At 52.3% G+C, this 17,286-nt stretch overlaps 2 protein-coding genes across 13 annotated transcripts in view; one reads left to right on the top strand and one right to left on the bottom strand.

Moving 5' to 3' along the window:
* Nucleotides 1–2,943: 2,943 nt before the first annotated feature.
* LOC145514702 (uncharacterized) lies at nt 2,944–7,941 on the top strand. 3 transcript variants are annotated; one of them, XR_014060305.1, is made up of 4 exons: nt 2,944–3,340; nt 4,138–5,547; nt 7,030–7,076; nt 7,707–7,941. XR_014060305.1 is itself a non-coding variant. In XM_081513318.1 (2 exons), the coding sequence occupies exons 1-2, from the start codon at nt 3,017–3,019 to the stop codon at nt 5,248–5,250; spliced, it is 1,437 nt and encodes a 478-aa protein (XP_081369444.1). In that variant the 5' UTR covers nt 2,944–3,016; the 3' UTR covers nt 5,251–7,941. The 3 variants fall into 3 exon arrangements, 1 of the variants encoding a protein (XP_081369444.1); XR_014060306.1 differs by lacking the exon at nt 7,030–7,076 and having other exon boundaries at nt 4,138–5,539; XM_081513318.1 differs by having other exon boundaries at nt 4,138–7,941.
* Nucleotides 7,666–17,286, bottom strand: part of TK2 (thymidine kinase 2) — a 63,255-nt gene continuing 53,634 nt past the window's right edge. For 7 of the 10 annotated variants that reach the window (XM_081513327.1, XM_081513329.1, XM_081513325.1 and 4 more), the window contains 2 exons: nt 15,847–15,927; nt 9,708–14,701 (listed from right to left, as the gene is read on the bottom strand). In XM_081513327.1, coding sequence (XP_081369453.1) covers nt 14,603–14,701; nt 15,847–15,927 — 180 coding nt within the window. In that variant the 3' untranslated portion in view covers nt 9,708–14,602. Of the gene's footprint in view, nt 8,228–9,175; nt 9,321–9,707; nt 14,702–15,365; nt 15,480–15,846; nt 15,928–17,286 lie in introns of those variants that run through there. The other 3 variants (XR_014060307.1, XR_014060308.1, XM_081513323.1) reach the window with 3 other exon arrangements.

The raw sequence follows: 17,286 nt of genomic DNA, 5'->3' as shown, positions 1-17,286 counted from the left end.
CCTGGTACCCATGGCAATCCCAACCTGAATGACCCCACACCCACGCCCAGTTCCAAAAGCAAACAAACTCAGGATCCCACAGCCCCCCAGGGGTTATCAAGCTCAGTGTTCTGCACCTCCTCCATCCACAACATGCCTTGTGTCCACTCTGACACACTATGGCATGTTCACCTATGGCACCACACCCAAGTTCCTCTTGCACACTCCTAGAAGGAGACTGGATACCTCTCTCTGCCAGGGGGCCCTGAGGGGTTGGGCCCACATGAGCACTGGGCAGTGGGGCTCATTGGGGCCCCAAGGAGATGGGAAGTGAAGCTAAATTCCCAGGACGGTGGGGATGGGAGGAGGGGCAGAACCAGCCCTGGGACAGGATGGGGGTGCAAGGGTTTGATGAGGAAGGTGACCCCAGGAACAGCACCAGGGAGTGGGAAGTGAAACTGGGAAGGGTGGGAAGCCTAAGGCAGGGTGTTGTCGAGCTGGTCGTCACTGTAGACAACTAAGCTCCGTCCCCCTGGCAACTCCGAGAGCCCGAGTGGAGCTTGGCTCAGGGTTAGTCGGCCAATGGGGAGAGAGGTGAATTAATCACACGTGGCTCTCAGATTCTCAAGGGTCACTGTCTGAGGCTGCCCCTCAGCCAAGAATGTTAACTCCTCCATCTTGTGCCGCTGAGCAGCTCCTCTGGCCCAAGTCTTCAGACTGGGGACCTTCAGCTGAGGCCATCTCCCTGGTCTGAGAGGGCTGCCACTGGGCCATTAAGCACGGGCACAGCGCCTTCCACGGCCTGCAGACAGGCATATGTGAGCAGCAGGAATCGCTTGAGAGAGGGAGGAACAGGGTGGATACCAAGCACGGCCATCCACAGTGGCCCCACACCCACTGGCTTGCACCAGCCAAGCCCACCCATGTATACACACACAGGGGTCTCTCACACCAACTTCCTAGAGATTCTCAGGCACACACTCGTGTGCAGCATCACTCAGTTCACACTACCTTTGGCACACACAGCTCACACACACACACTGTGCCCCTCACACTCAGAGCTCACACACCCAGAGGTCCCACCCCAAGGCCACCCACACTCATGCTCAGGTAACATCGTCGGTGTCCCCCAAAGACTGACCAGGCTGGGGGCACGAGCGGTGGAAGCATCTGCAGCGTCATCACCCGAAAGAGCGAATGACCCATCCGGGGTTTGGCTTTGCTGACCTCATAGCGCTCCTCCCCAAGCCCAGGTGAACTCTCTCAATCGGGACCAATTGCCTGGGGCAGGCCTGGTGTTTCTGGGCTGGGGGGCTGGGCACCAGGGTTGCAGCCCAGCTGTACCTGTTCAGCATCTCTTCAAGGACTCCCAGGTCTGCAGGCCTCAGGCCCCGAGGTCACAGCCTCAGCCAGACCACAACAAAGCATCCATCCAGCCGGCATCCATCCAGCCGGCATCCATCCAGCCTGCCTCCTGGGACCTTGAGCCAGTCCCCATCCTTCTCTCGGTCTCAGGACCCACGCCCCACCAGCCTACCCTAAGTCAAAGCAGGATGCCAAACGTTCACCAGCACTCTCCCACCCATGCTGACCTATGTCTCCTACCCAGAAGGGTGATCAGATGTGACCTGGGCCAGTTACCTAACCTTGCCGAGGTTCAGGATCAGGTGAACTAATGTGTGTCAGAGACTAGCATCCCCACCAGTGGACCTCAGATGATGGATTCAGACCAGCCGGGAGATCCATTCCCAAGCAGCCCTCCCATTGGGAAGTAAGTTCCCAACGGGAGGGGTAGGAACGCTCTGGCCACTGAGCTCAGAAAAGGTGGCAGGGGAGTAAGGGGCTGGGAGCAAAGAGACCCTGGGTGTGGCCAGCCCAGGTCTGAGGCTGCTCCGAAGCCAAGCACCAGGCAGAACAGTTGCCCTTTGTGGTGACTGGAGGGGCAGGAGGCTAGCAGAGCCTCCCAGAAAGCCAATGATGGTCAAGAGCCAGATCTTCCTCGGCTGTGTGACTGCCAACTCGCAGCCAGCTTGTGCAGAGCCACTGCGCCTTCCACCAGGCTCTCCAGACAGTGAGCCACCGAGGTCAGGTTCCCATCTGCCTTGGAAGCTACAACCCTCCTCGCCCCCTCCCCGGGCCGGTGTAGAAGGACACGGGCCACCAGTGGTACTGTCCCAAGCACCAGAGGAGAGCCTTGAAAGGACACAGGGTCTGAGAAGTCAGGAAGCAGTATACAGGTTGCCCCCTCCTAGGAACTCACACCCCTTAGGAAAGGTCCTAATGCCAAGAAGCCGAGGGATCTTATTTAATCCAGCAGTTCCCAAATGCATTTGGCCACAGGAAATTTTCACTCATGGGAGATTGATTAAGAGCTCCAGACAAGTGCTCTTCCGTGGAGCACACTTTGAGAAATGCAGACCCATGTGGAAGGAAGGAGTGAGTCACCGAGTGACTGAATGAATGAGTGAATCATCAGTGAATTAAGTAGTAGGTGAATGGAAGAAAGGAAGGAAGGAAGGAAAGAAAGGAGGAAGGAGGAGGGAGGAGAGAGAAGGAGGGAAGGGATGAAGGCTAGAGGGGAGAGTGCCTAGGTGATTGGTCCATCTCAACCCCCTCAAAAACCTGTGCCTGATACAACCTCTGGGTCTAAGTAGTTTATGTGGGAGGTGATCCCAGGGAGCATAGTGAAGGAACCAGGAACTAAGACTAGGGAGGGAGGAGAGTCAACAGAGACGAATTTATGAGCAGGCTGTTGCTGTGGACAACTGGGGTGGTCCCACGGGGGACCCTCTCAGAGACAGGGTAGAACACACCTCAGAACCATCCCACCCATGGCAAGACGCCGGGGTTTGCACCCACCAAGCCTCCTTGCTTGGCCGCAGCCCCGGCCAGCTCCAGGGTGAGGAGTAGCGCGCTTTCTCTTTTGCTAACACAACTTCCTCCTCGGCTTCCTGATTGAGCCGTGGGGCGGGACAGAGGCAGGTCGGCCTAGGCGGCCCACAGGACTCGGGTCCGCATCCAGCCCCTCACAGCCGCCATGAGCTGGCCCAAGGCCCCACGCCCCAACGAGGATGCTCTTGAGACCCTCCTCGAAGACCTCATCAGTTTCTACCTGGAAGGGGCAGGAGAGGGCCGGCTCAGGGTCTGCAGGCAAGCCACTCTCACCAGCAGGGCCCAGCAGCTCCTGGACACAGGGCCCCCTCTTCAGCTCTACCTGCCTGAGGAGGTGGCCCCTGACTCGGGGGCTCCCTGCTCTGCCCAGCATATCGACCACAAACTGGTGCGGGCACTGGAGTTCCTGGAATTGGTCTCTATCCACCTGCTTCTGTTTCCCTGGAGGAAGGAAATCAGGTCCCTGAAGGTAGGTGCTGCCACTACCCTGGGAGAGAGGGTCTTGGGGAGGGGCCAGGGCCCTGCCTCAGGGTGGGGGAGGAAACAATGTGTCTGTCATGCCCACTGACTTTGGTCCCATTTTACAGTTGGAGAAACTGAGGGCTAAAGAGTTTAATGCAACTGATCTGTAGTCTGAGTCGCTTCAGTTGTGACCAACTCTTTTCCATCCAATGGCCCTGAGCCCACCAGCCTTCTCTGTCCATGGGATTCTCCAGGCAAGGATACTGGAGTCGGTTGCCATTTCCTTCTCCAGGGGATCTTCCCGACTCAGGGATTGAACCTGAGACTTATGTCTCCTGCATTGGCAGGCAGGTTCTTTACCACTAGCGCCACCTGGGAACTGATCTGTGGTCACCAGCTAATACGCAGCCTAGATAGGACTCAGACTCAGACAATGCCACGCCGAACCACCAGGCTCGACTGCTTCTCTCAAGAACAGGCAACAAGGAGGGCACAGGAAACAAGGGAGAGACCTTGGCTGTGGGAAACCCCTGGAAAGATTTCATCGCTTCTGGCTCCAGGCCAGGGTGCTGGCTGGCTTGTTCTTCTGCTGTGTGACCTGAGACAAAAGTCTGCCTCTGGGCCTCAGTGTGTCCTTGTGTAAAATGGGACAGGGGTGACATGCCTGTGGGTCAGGTTTCCTTATGGCCCCATGCCCTGGCCCTCCTGCTTCTCAGGAGCCTCTGCGCCAGTCTTTGGTCCTTCCCCTCACAGCCACTCTGCTCTTTCGTGTCCCACCCTAACAAGCACCCCTGTTTATTCCAGACGTACACGGGGAGCTTTGCCTACTGGGTGCGGCCTGTGCTTTCAGAACACACCCTGCACACCCTCCTGGGCCGGCTGGGCTATACGGCCACCTCCGAGGCCGAGTTTTCCCTGGTCCAGGCTATCAGTAAGGAGGACACCAAACAGATGGTATTTGAGATCTTCCTGACGAGAGTCGCATGTGAGGCCGTTCTCAGGACCCGGGGCAGACAGCTCCTTGGGCCGGGCAGAGAGAGAGTGGCCGGGCCCCACCATAGGCCTGGGTCAGAGACGGGGCTGCAGGAGACCCTGTGGGAGGCCTGGCCTGGCCCAGATCCCTCAGCAGGAGTTGGAACTGAGAGCACCCTGGCCGAACGCCCTGATGCTCAGTGCTCTCTGCCTGTGGCCTTGAACCTACCTGAGGTCTTGACAGACCCCCATGGACTCCTGGCTGGCCCTCTGGTCCCCATAGGCCCCCCGCGCCATGCCAGCACACGCTCCGACAGTGAGGAGTTCCTGACCTGCTACAGCGACCTTGCACTGCACCGGACACCCTTGCTCCCCTGGGACCAGCCCTGGAGCAGCCTGGAAGGGAAGCAACTCCAGGGCCCAGGCCCCGGGCCCAGCCCAGCTCCGGGGGAGGTGGCCGTCGCCTCGGGTAGCAGCGGTGAGCAGCCCTGGGTCCCCGACGGGGCTTCTGAGTGTAAAGGGGCCACCGTCCCCAGCCAGCTCTGCCAGATGCCCGGGTCCTGTCTGTCGGAGAATTCCTTGACCCCAAAGTCAGATGCTCTGCCGGATCCGGCCACCCTTGGCACGGACGCTGAGCCTCCAAGCACTGCCTCAGAGATGGACGAGCTCTGTGAGCACTTCACCCACCTCCTCAGAACCTCAACTCCAGCGGGCTATCTGGGGGGCTCCCCTGGCCCCAGGGTTGAGGAGGAGGGACAATCAGAGCCTCTTGTGGGGCCAGAGCCAGCCAGCGAAGGCGGCAGCCCGGACGGTAGAGTCGCTCTGCTCTGGAGGTCTCCACAGGCCCCCACTTCATGTACAAGAGCCCCCAGTGCTCACTACATCCCTCTTAAGGGGCTGGAGGAGTCAGTTCCCACACGGGGATCCTACACGAGCCACAGCTGAGCATGTCACCCCGAGGGAACAGGGGCGGACTCCCTAAGCCAACCGCTCTTCTTCCAAGAAGATGACTCTTGAAGAAATGATGGGTCTGGGACTTCAGTGGGGACACCAGCCAGATCCCCAGCATGTCAGCCACGGGGACCAGCCTGCTCATCCCAGCTGGTCTCAGGTCCCAGCCCTGCCACCTACAGACTGTGTGACTCTGGGCTACTCCCCACACCTCTCTGAGCCACGCTTCCTTGTCTGCAAAGTGGAGATGATGTCAGATCTGCCTCACAGGGAGCTGAGACAGGTTAGGAGGTGTGTGCACACCACCGATCTCAGGAGTGGGGGGCGCTTCCTGTCCCCTTCACATCCCAGCTCAGCGTGTGACCTTGGGAGCACCATCACCCTGCATCTCTGAACGGCAGCCTCCCTTGGCATCCTTCAGGCACCTGTCACAGGGCAGATTACATGACAGCTGTGTAGACAAGCAGACATGTAATCGGCCATCCATCTGTTCAGGGTCGTCTGTCAGCCTCCCTCTTCTCTCAGCTAACTTCTGGCTGACAGAGAGCAAGGCCACAGTTGGGAACCCAGGGTGAGCTCACAGGCCTGCTCGGCATCCAGGGTTGGGGGCCCCATCACCCAGGCTGTGTGGGGTGGGGGTGCCCCTCCACCAGCCTTTCCTGCCCCCACATATGCATGCATACATGCACATAAGTGGGTGCATCCAGGCACACGCACACACATACACACGGGCATTCCTCATGGTGGTCCAAGAGAGCGTGGTCTCCCTCTCCAGCCGAGAGCCTCTCTATGGAGTGGCAGGTGGCACCCGCCCAGGACCTGCCCCTCAGCTTTGCTTCTGTCCATTGGGGAGGATGACATCTACCCCTGAGAGTGGTGGTGAGCAGTAAAGTTTACCAATAAAGGGGGTGGTAAAGGCCCCTTCTGGGGCTCCCCAAGTGGCTCAGTGGTAAAGAATCTGCCTGCCAATGCAGGAAATGTGAGTTCAATCCCTGGGTCAGGAAGATCCCCTGGAGGAGGGCATGACAACCACTCCAGTATTCTTGCCTGGACAATCTTATGGACAGAGGAGCCTGGCGGGCTACAGTCCATGGGGATCACATAGAGTTGAACACAACTAAGTGACTGACCATACATGTAAAGGCCCCTTCTGGGTATACAGCAGGTGCTTAATAAATGTTGGTACCTGCCTTGTTGTCCCCAGAGCCAAGCATATGACTCTACCATTTTCAGTCCCAAAATCAAGGGGGACCACAGGAGGGAAGGATTTAAGGAACACCTCCCTCCCAACCCGACAGCTGGTCAGGCCCTACACAGACTTTGAGACAAATCAGAAAGCAGTCTGCACTGGGAAGAGAGAGACATATTGGTCAGGCATCCATCCATCTATCCTTCCTCCCAGCCACCCATGCAAGTTACTCTGCCCAGCACGCAGCTGTCAACACCCAAACTGGTGAGCTGTCAGTGTCTGGAGCCAGTGGAGGTGGGAGTGGTGGTTTTGGAGCAGATCCCAGCCATAAGCCTCCATCCTAGGGAAGAAGAACATCAGGACCAGGCTGGGAACAGGCTGGGCTGGACACAAAGAGGGTCAGGAACCTCAGGAGAAGGGATGAGGCGGGAGTGGGGATGGACCCAGGAACCATAGCCACCAGGGCACCTAGTCCTGGGTTTGATTCACGGCCCCTGTCCATTCTCTATTCATTATTTTCTGATTATTAACATAATAAATAGGCTCAGTCCCAAACCACAACAGAACTTTTGCTCTCTCCCCAGGCTCCTGCCCACAGTGTTCCCCACCTACTGGAAAGCTGAAGCCCGAGGTAGACATCCTTCTTGATTTCTCCCTTTCTCACATCCTTCATCCAACAATAGTTCTCTGTCACAAGAACCAAATCTGACCACGTCCCTCCTCCTCCCACAGAAGCCTGAGCCCCTGACTGAGCTACCAAGGCCTCTCACTCAGATCCCTGGAGGGCACCAGTCCCCTCCCTGGTCTCCCAGCCTCAGCCCTCATCCCCTGCAGTCAGCTCCATCCAGCTGCTGAGGATTCTGTTAAAACCTAGATTCCATCATGACTCTCACGTGTTCCACTCCTTCCAGGGGCTCCCAAGGCCATACCAAGCCCCACAGGCAGGGCACGTCCTACCCTTCTGACATCATCTCCTGCCCCCTTCCCCACAAGCCCCCTGCAGCCAAGCTACCCAGACTTCTTCTGGGCTCTTGAACAAGCTATACCCACCCCTACTTCACAGCCTTTGTGAAGACTGTTCCCTCGGCCCTCTCCCCACTGCACACTCCTCCCCATCTTCTCTTTCTTGTTAGTCACATCTCACCTTATATGTCACCTTCTCAGGAAGGCCTTCCCTGGCCACCGATCACATCAGCTTAGTTCAGTTTTCTGCACAAAGGTATCTTCAATGTATTTATTCATTTTCCCTTTCATGCACTAGGATATAAACTCTATGAGGGAGACACTTGTCTCATTCACCAGAGTTTCCAAGTGTCCAACAAACGACACCATCACGTGGGTAGAAAACACAGAGAAGACAGATGAATGTGAAAACAAAAGCAAAAATGACCATAATTTCCACCATTTGGAGATACCCAGTGTTATGTTGTGGATGCAATTCCTTTCAGTCTGTTTTTCTATGCATACGTATATTAAAATTGGAGGATTATAATGTTTATAGTATTGTGTTCTGTTTTCATTTCCCATGGAAGGAGTCATTTTAAGCTTATTTTAGACTTAGAAAAATGTTGCAAAATAGCACAAAGAATTTCCTTCTCTCCCTCACCTGGCTGCCCCTGAAACTGTCATCTTACATAACCACAGTATGATCATCAAGAACAGGAAACTGATGTTGATACAATTATTATCAAACTATGTTGTTGTTTAGTCTCCAAGTCATGTCCAACTCTTTTGCGACTCCCTGGCCTATAGGCAGCCAGGCTCCTCTGTCCATGGACTTTTCTAGGCAAGAATACTGAAATGAGTTGCCATTTCCTTCTCCAGGGGATCTTCCCAACCGAGGAACTGAACACACGTCTCCTGCATTGGCAGGTGGATTCTTTACCACTGAGTTAAGCTCTATTTAAATTACACCAGTTTTTCCATTAATATCCTCCTCTATTCCAGGATCCTCTCCAGGATCCCACATTACATTTGTGAGTTTTCATCCCTTCCAATCTGTAATAGTTTCTCAGTCTTTCTCTTGTCTTTGATGATCTTATGCTTTTGATCAGAACTGAATACCATTCAGGTATTTTGTTGAATGTCCCTCAGTTTGAGTTTGGTGTGTTTTTAAGGCTGGAGTGAGGTTAGACATTGTGGGCAGGAAGACCACCACTAAAAAAAAAAAAAAGGATGCTGTGTCCTCAGTGCATCTTATTGAAGGATGCATGATGTCCATGGATCTTGTTACTGGTGATATTTACATGCTCATCCCTGGAATAAACCACTAGGATCTCTGGTTCCTTATACTAGAGAATGATGTTTAGAGACCAAGATCTAAGTGTCAGGTCTACACACTGTTTACTGGGTGTCACTGCTTCTAAGCCCACTCACAGGACAGAATTAGGAAACACACGTATGTATACTAACCCACGCATATGCACACATAGCTATATTTCCATATATATATATATTTCTATATATAATTTTAAAATCATGAGTTCACACTGAGACCTCTGATTCTAATCCAGTACCACAGGGTTTATTCTACCCTTCCTCTTATTTATAACTTCTTTCTCTAACAGTGAGAAACACAGCTCTCATAATCTACAGATTATTTACTTGTTTTAGTCTATTAAATTGAGTCTACTAAATTGATCCTAGTATAGTTTCAGAATTGCTAAATATATCCCTATGAGAAATACTTTTAATAACTGTATTTCAGCACTTATGTGAAGTAACTTTTACCTTTACTCCTCTCGTGTCCAATCTAGATACAGTTTTCCAGGGTTACTTCAGTTAGTTCTTTCCAGCACCTTCAGTGTGGTCATTACTCGCTTGTGCTTCATCTGTGTTTGCATTCCATCTTCGGTTCCCCCTATATCCTAGTCAACTGTTTATTTGGGGCAGAAGGGGGGGGGTGGTTGTAAGACATTACCATGGTTCTAAAGGTCAGAGTTACCCAAAATGATATATTGAGTGCATTCCCCTCTCATCCCAGCAACCCTGCACCCATTCAATTTTCCTTCTTTCCAGCCTTTTCCCACCAATCTGTTTATTTTCTGGATTATCTTTCCTGTCCTCCCTATACATCTGTGTATTTTTCTTAGGCTAGCATACTCTAGATACTCATTTGGACATTACTTTCTTCCCTGAACAGTATGTCCTGGAAATCTGTATCACATCTGTTCAGAGAAATCCTTCTCATCCTATTTCACAGCTGCATACTACTCCACTGTATGGATGTACCATGGTTTATTTAACCACTCTCATATTTATATGAGTCTTTAGGTTGTTTTTAATATTCTGCAGTTACAAACAATGTCACAGTAAATAACCTCGTGCATATGTATTTTCACGTCCTAGAAGGGTTGCTGCATCACAATCAAAACATAAATACATATGTAGCTTGTCAAGTGTTGTCAAAATTTCCCTCTAGAAGGGTTGTACAAACTTGCACATTCACCAGTAATGTACGAGTGTTTCCCCACAGCCTCAACAACAGAACGTGTTGAGATGTGTATTTTTTTTTCTGCCAGTCTAGTAAGTATCTTGGTATTCTTTTAATTGCTGTCCTTAGTCTGTTCAGGCTGCTATAACAAAATACCAAAGGCTGAGGGCCTTATAAACAACAGACATTTAAATCTCAGGGTTCTGGAGGCTGGAAGCCCAAGATCATGGTGCCAGCATGGTTGGGTTCTGGGGAAGGTCCTCTTCCAGACTGCAGTTTGCCTATGTCCCCCTGTTCCCACATATAGTTGAAGGAGCTTGACCTCTGAGGGGGTCTCTTAGCAGAGCACTAATCCCAACTGAGAGGGGTCCACCTTCATGACCTAATCATCCTGCCCCTAAAGTCCCTCTTCCTCACACCATCACCTTAGATACTAGGTTTTCAACATATGAATTTGGGGGAGACATGAATATTTAGACCACAGCATCTATATTTCTCTAATTGAGTGAATGTGAGTATTTTTCCTATCTTTCAGGGCCATTTTACTATCTTTTTTGTAAATTGTCTATTTGGATAGTTTTCTCATTTTTCTATTGGGGTTTTGGTTCTTTGTCTATTTTTAAGAATTCAAGAATATTAACCCTTTATGATACGTTTTGAATATCTTCTCCCATGTCGTCAGATGTCTTTTGACTTTGTTTTCTCATGGCTTTTGTCATATACATTTTTTAGCCAGATTTATCAATTTTATTATTCCTGGATTTGGAATCATAGTTACAAAGTTCTCCTACCTTGAGGTTTTAAAGAATTCATTCTTATAGTATGTGCATGGTTTCATTTTTTACATGTAGATCCCTAAACCACTTGGAGTTTATTCTTGGGTATGGTGTGAGATATGAATCTATTTTTATCTTTTTACAAATGATGACTCAGTCATCTCAGCACCGTTTATTTAAAAATCCATCTTCACCCCCAATAATCATTGAGATGCCACCTTCATCGTGTACTTACATCTACTCCTGGGCTTTCTAGTCTATCCCATGGGTCTATTCATGCACCAGTACCACACTGTTCTAATTATAGACGTTTTATAGTGTTTCAACATCTAGATCCCCACAGGTAAGATTTATTTAAAACTTAGCAATTGCCCATGCTCTGGGCCCTTTCCACACATCAGGCCAGTTATCCTCACAACACTAGAAGTGAGCAACGCTCCCATTTGACAGATAAGACAAACCAACACTCACAAGAGATTCAGTGACGTGTCAAGTTTTCATGGGAATTCCTGGATGTCCACTTCTAGAAAACCTGAAGCTATGAGAAGTGGTCCCCAAAGCGTGCTTCCTGACCAGCAGCCTCATTATCACCTAGATAGGCGTTAGAAAACAAATTCTCAGGCACATCCAAGATCTGCTGTATTAGAAACTCTGGGGGTAGGCCCTGCAGACTGTACCTTAACATGCCCATCAGAGGATTCAGATGGCCTAAAGTTAGAGAACCAGGAGCTACAGCATCTCCAAGGGCCCAGAACTGGGAGTCATCAGCAGCTGCAGGCACCCTAAACCAGTGCTTACCAACATGCGTTCCAAGGAACACACACACCTGGAGGTTAATAACCCCCTACATGAGGGGTTCTACTGTCAAATGAGTCTGAGAGTCCCTGGCTAAAGCAAATTTCAGAAGGCATTTTTATTGCAGGACTTCCTGACCTTACCTAGGCTAACGTACTTTGTGCAGCTCACAGAGTACCCAGGTGGTGGATCTCAAATTTGCTGGACTACAAAACCCTCTTTTCCCAGAGTACCTATTACTATGTCTCCAGACACGTGTTCCGTGAACTGTCTTAGAGAAGAAAAAGCTGAAAGTGCAGAAATTCGAGGACAGCATTAAGTGCTAATACCCATTCTGATCCCACAAGCTTGGCTTTCTCCTAGCTTCTGTTTAATGACAGCTTTGGCCAAGTTCACCATCTTACAGAAACTAGAGGATCACAGAGTTTACCCAAGCCTCGGGGAGGCCACGGGGTTGGGGTTATTAAGAAAAAAAAAGTTGTGTTCCATTGACCCTGGCCTTTGGTGAGTAATCCACTGCCAAAGCCCAGAGGCACTGGGTGCAATATAATTGTTGTTAGATTCTTAATGGTGGAGGCCTGACATTTCCAAGAGCTTGTTAATTATATTAATAACTGTTAACTCTTCAGGGTGGAGAGGCCAAGGGAACAAGTGTTACTCATTTTGCAGATAATGTAAGCATTGAAGTGAGCTCTCCCACCCGGCTCCAGGCTCCAGGCAAACAAGGGCGATGCAGATTCGATAGCACCCAGGGGTCGACAGGTTTTGAAAACACCTCCTACCTGCTCTCAGAGCAACAAATACCTCAATCCTGCCTTCCCCAGGTGGGACGCTGGGAGTCTGCAGGAATCTCAGGAAGTGTCTCAACCATGCACTCCCCAGGCAGGGGGGCACTTCTCATCTAGGTGAAGGGTTCCAGTGGAAAGGAGACAGGAATGGGAAAAACAGGCTAGGTGACATCATTCCCCAGAGTTCACGTTTAGCAAGGGGCTCCTGAGAGCTCCACTGTGGGAGCCCATTGGCCAGTGCAGGACATCACAGTACCAGGCGGTGAGGGTGGGGTGATGTGAAAGCAGAAGGGAGGGGAGGAGGGGCCCAGAGGCATCACGGAACTGAAACCAGACTGTGTGGTCCAGCCTTCCCGCTTGCCTACCCCCCACCTCCGAGGTCTCTAGCAAAGCCCAGTTAGAACGTTCCAGCTTATCTTAGTTGTGCAAAAGTCACAATCCACATCTGAATTTAGGTGTGAATGATGGAGGAGAGGGCAGTGTGCCCTGATGCCAACACTAGACAGAACAGGAGCTCCAGAGCCATAGTGGACAGTAAGGCCCCTGGAGGAAGAAAGCCTCAAACCAGGAAGTCAGTCTGGGGACAGAAAGGCAGAAAGAGGCTGGGACCCGATGGTCTTGAGCCACCACACCAGCCCTGGACCACCCACAGCTGCACTTCTATGTGAAGGAGATACATACTTCTATCTTTTTTGTTTTTTTTTTAATCACATTTCCCCCCAGTACAGATGCTCAAATTGAGCTGTGGGGAAAACTGGTCCATTTGACTGCAAAGTCCCAGCGCTGGTCCCGGCATGTCCAGGTGCCTGGTAGCAGCGGCTGTGCTTTCTGCTGGTCCATCACTGACATCTAGGCTGAGACATGTCCCCGCCTGTGCACCCAGCCCAGGATTGGTCCCTCCAGGAAGGGCCAGGAGCCAGAGTGCTGCCCTCCAAGCACTGCCTCTGGGCCCGGGCCACCAGTCACCAGTTTACATCAGCGAATTGCGTGCACAGGTGCCTAACTCACACAGAGGCTAAGACAAGGCCTTCCAACCTTCAGGCACACCAACCGCCACTCAGGAGAGCCCGAGGCCTGTTCCCCCAAGTTCATAATCAATCCGCCCCCGACCCTGTGTCTGCACACGGCCTTCTGGAAGCTCTCTCCGCCCAGCTCTGAAGTTCAGGAGCTCCAGTGCTCCAAGAGCCTTTGCTTGCAAGCCCCAACCTTCCTGTCCAGATTGTCCTCAGAAAGAATGTTCTTCCTGTCTCTTGCTGCTACTTGACTCAGGGGACAGCTGTGCCTTCGATGCACTGTTACAGCTGAACAGAGCTACGACAGTCTCTGAGCTAATCAAGATGGTTCACGCTCTGTGGCCCATGGTGTCCCCTTGGATGGAAAAACATTTCAAAAAGACTTAAGGCCACTGGTGTCTCTCCCCTGGACCACAAACTCTCAGGAACTCCAAGGGTGAAGCTCGTCATGCAAGCCACTAAGGAGGGAGGGAGCCTCAGAAGCCAGGCTGGCAGCCCCTTGCCCCGGTGTGGCACTGGGCACACCAGCCCAGGGGGCCATAAGCCACTGCCCTGGCAGGTCATCTGCAGCTGCTCAAGTATGACCTTTGTCACCAAGGAGACTGAGCACCATTCAGGAGCCAGTGCATACCTCTCCTAAGTCAGGGAAGTCCTGATGAGGTGTTAAGTACCATATCAGCCTCATGCTGTTCAGAGAACAGCTGACCCCTGGGCTCAAGCCAAACATGGCTCAATTTTGTGAAAGTCAAGAAACGCTAACTGTCCTCAAGGATGGCTCAAACCATGAGAAAATGATGATGCCGGCTGCACACACAGCTGGCCCTCCCCACGCACGTGTGAGGGTCTCCAGCAGGCAAGGCGGGGCTCTGGGGTGAGGCAGACTGGGGCAAGAGATGAGCTGGGAGTCACCAGAAGTCTGAATGGTGCTGACTCCACTGTCACTGGCAGTGTGACCCCAGGGAGTCTCTTAGTCTGTCTGAGCTTCAACTTCCTCCCCTGGGATGGAAGACCGCTACCTCGCCCTCCTGGATGGCCTGAAAGGCTAGATACCATGAGCCCAGCACAAGTCAGGTGGCACTTCCCTAGCTCAGAAAGACCCAGTGGTGGGAACCCACCAGGAGAAGCACCAGGGGAATGCAAGGCTGTGTCACCAGAGGGCACGGCAAACCCATTGGTCCCATTTACCCCCGAGGCCCAGGACCCCAGGACAAAGACACTGGGAAAGGAGAGAAGGCCAGGAGGAAGACAACTGTGGGCAGATACAAAGCCCTCCTGAGAGTGGTGTTTTCCAAACTGCTCCTAATAGCTAACTTGGCAACAGCAGGCATTTCTCGGGCATGATCTTTCCCATCCTATGGACCAAGCTTCCGATTCTCCAGAGTTAGGATTCGGTGCCGGTTTTGTTCAAAGAGTTCTAACATTTTCTGCATGTTGTGGTCGGCCTCAATCACCTGGAAATGAAACACAGGGGTCACAGGGCTGCACCTGACCTCAACATCTTCCTCCCTTCACAGAAGAAGAGAGAGAGAGACAGAGGCAGGCAGGATGAGGCAGGGAAAGGCGCAAAAGCCCAAGGTCACAGGCAGGGGAACACGGAGGTCAGAGCCAAGCCACAACCAGTTCTAGATCAATCCACATTCTCAACTGTATTTTCACTTAAGAATCCAGGACAGTCGTCTGCGAATGCTTTTTTCCCTCATCATTATATTATCACCCACTTTTCTATAAAGAGGGGAAAAAATAAACTTTCTAGAAAAATCCAGTAGAGTAAGATCTCACTTTCCAGCAACCTCACTGCCTGGAAGAGCTGTGAGCACAGTGTGTGAGCAGCCCAGACAGATGTCCCCAAGGCCAGGCACACTAGTTGGTGCACAGCCCTCCCGCAGTTCTCACACTGCACACACATTCCTAACAGTTCATGGGACCCATCTGCCCGCCTGGAGAAACTGTCAGCAGGAGCAAATCAGAAAATGAGGGAGAGGGAAGCGGGGAAGCACTGACTGGGCAGAAGCATCAAACAGTCAGAAATGGTGAGTGTCAGCAGGAGAAGGTGCATAAGGGGAAAGCACAGGGACTCAAAGGCATTAGTAGTCCAGGGCAAACAGTCCTACACACCTCAGCACCTCCTAAGGGCTTCACTGTGTGACAGACCAGAACAGCAACTGACGTTCCTTCGGGTGCCCTGGGTCACCATGAAAAGGTGCAATGAGGTTCTGGGCCAGCCAGCCCCTGGAGGATGGACAGGTGCATCAGGAAGACCACCATCCCAAGCGGTTAAGGCCAAAACCCAGGCCCAGGGGCTCTGGCCATCTGGAACATTCCTCCAGGGACGATGCTGGATAAGTGAGATGCTACTGTGTCACGGGTGTCGTGACACTGGAACAGGTCACTTTCTCCTAGATGTGTTCAGCTCACTAAGACTCCATTCAGAATGGGAACTGAGAGACAGGGTCCCTTCCACCCTCCCTGCTTCCTTCTCTCAAATCCTCCAGCTCAGAGGGACTTGGTCCTTCCTTCCCCCGACTGCAGACTGGCCAGCATGCCCACGGGTCATTTCTCCTTCTAGAGAATTTCTTGCCCTCTCATGGGAACTTACCAGAACGGGGGCTGCCACAGGGAAAACGCTCCCTTTGATGAGCCACTCCTCATACAGGTGATGAATAGCATCCAAGTACTCCTGTGGGGGGTGGGGAACACAAGAGACGTCAGGAGCAGCGAGGGGGGCAAACCTCTCCCCTTGGGGGTCTCAGGCAGGTGAGGTGAAGGTCAGTGAACACAGGGCACTGGCCTGGACGAAGGAGCCTGCGACAGCCAACCTGACTCAGGTGGACCAGGATACACGCGGCCAAGCACCCCGCCGGCCAGCCCCGACGTCACAAGTCAGAAGTGTCCCTCCAGGGACTTCCCTGGTGGTCTAGTGGTTAAGAATCTGCCTTGCAATGCAGGGGACACCAGTTCGATCCCTGGTCAAGGGAAGATCCCACATGCCGCAGGACAACTAAGCCCGTGCTCCACAACTCCTGAGCTCATGTGTTGCAACTACTGAAGCCCACACTCTGGAGCCCACATGCTGAAACTACTGAAATCCACAAGCCCTAGAACCCATATTCTGCAAGGAAAAGCCACTGTAAGGAGAAGCCCACACACCACAACTTGAGAGCAGCCCCCACTCACTGCAATTAGAGAAAGCCTGCTCGTGGCGACACAAAGACCCAGAATAGCCAAAAATAATTAATTTAAAAAAAAAAGAAAAGTTATTTAAAAAGAAAGAATTGGTCACCCACCATCCCTCCAGCATATTCAGCTCCACTGGCGCTTCGGATGCACCTTCCCACCTGGCTGGTCTCGTTTTCTGTCCCCATCAACAGGCCGTCATGACTTCACAAGGGCCTGGGAAGCCTCTGAACCCTCCCTCCATCCATCCCACCCAGAGGACTGTGGCCCTCACTGGCCCAGGAGCCCTGCTCGGCTGCCCCCACCCCAACAGGCAGCTTGTAACCTATGGATCCTCGAAGCCATCAGGACCAACTTCAGCTGGCAGACAAGGTGAGAATCAAGGGAAAAGAGGCCCAGCCCTGCCTCAAAGCAACCACGGCAGGACTGGGTGGCACACTGAAAGTGAAAGTGAAAACTGCTCAGTCATGTCCAACTCTATGCATCGCCATGGACTATGTCCATGGAATTCTCCGGGCCAGAATACTGGAGTGGGGAGCCCTTCCCTTCTCCAGGGGATCTTCCCAACCCAGGGATCGAACCAGTTCTCCCGCACTGCAGGCGGATTCTTTACCAGCTGAGCCACAAGGGAAGCCCAAGAATACTGGACTGTGTAGCCTATCCCTTCTCCGGTGTATTTTCCTGACCCAGGAACCGAATTGGGATTTCCTGCATTACAGGCGGATTCTTTACCAACTGAGCTATGAGGGAAGCCCACACTCGTTGCCAGCAAATGCCTCCTCCTCCCAGCTCTGAGGCTCTCGGGTAAACTGCACCGCTGCCTCTTTATCCACTAGCAGGTTCTGTCTTGGCAGCAACAGAC

Source organism: Giraffa tippelskirchi, chromosome 7, assembly GCF_054371585.1.
Source record: "Giraffa tippelskirchi isolate mGirTip1 chromosome 7, T2T-mGirTip1v1.2.pri, whole genome shotgun sequence".
Taxonomy (NCBI): Eukaryota; Metazoa; Chordata; class Mammalia; order Artiodactyla; family Giraffidae; genus Giraffa; species Giraffa tippelskirchi.
This window is presented reverse-complemented; position numbering and strand designations above follow the sequence as displayed.

What these genes read in the sequence shown, in the direction of transcription:
- LOC145514702 (XM_081513318.1), top strand. Translation starts at nt 3,017, where the DNA reads ATGAGCTGGCCCAAGGCCCCACGCCCCAACGAGGATGCTCTTGAGACC. An exon ending in AGGAAATCAGGTCCCTGAAG is followed by an intron (nt 3,341 to 4,137) that starts GTAGGTGCTGCC and finishes TGTTTATTCCAG; the next exon opens with ACGTACACGGGGAGCTTTGC.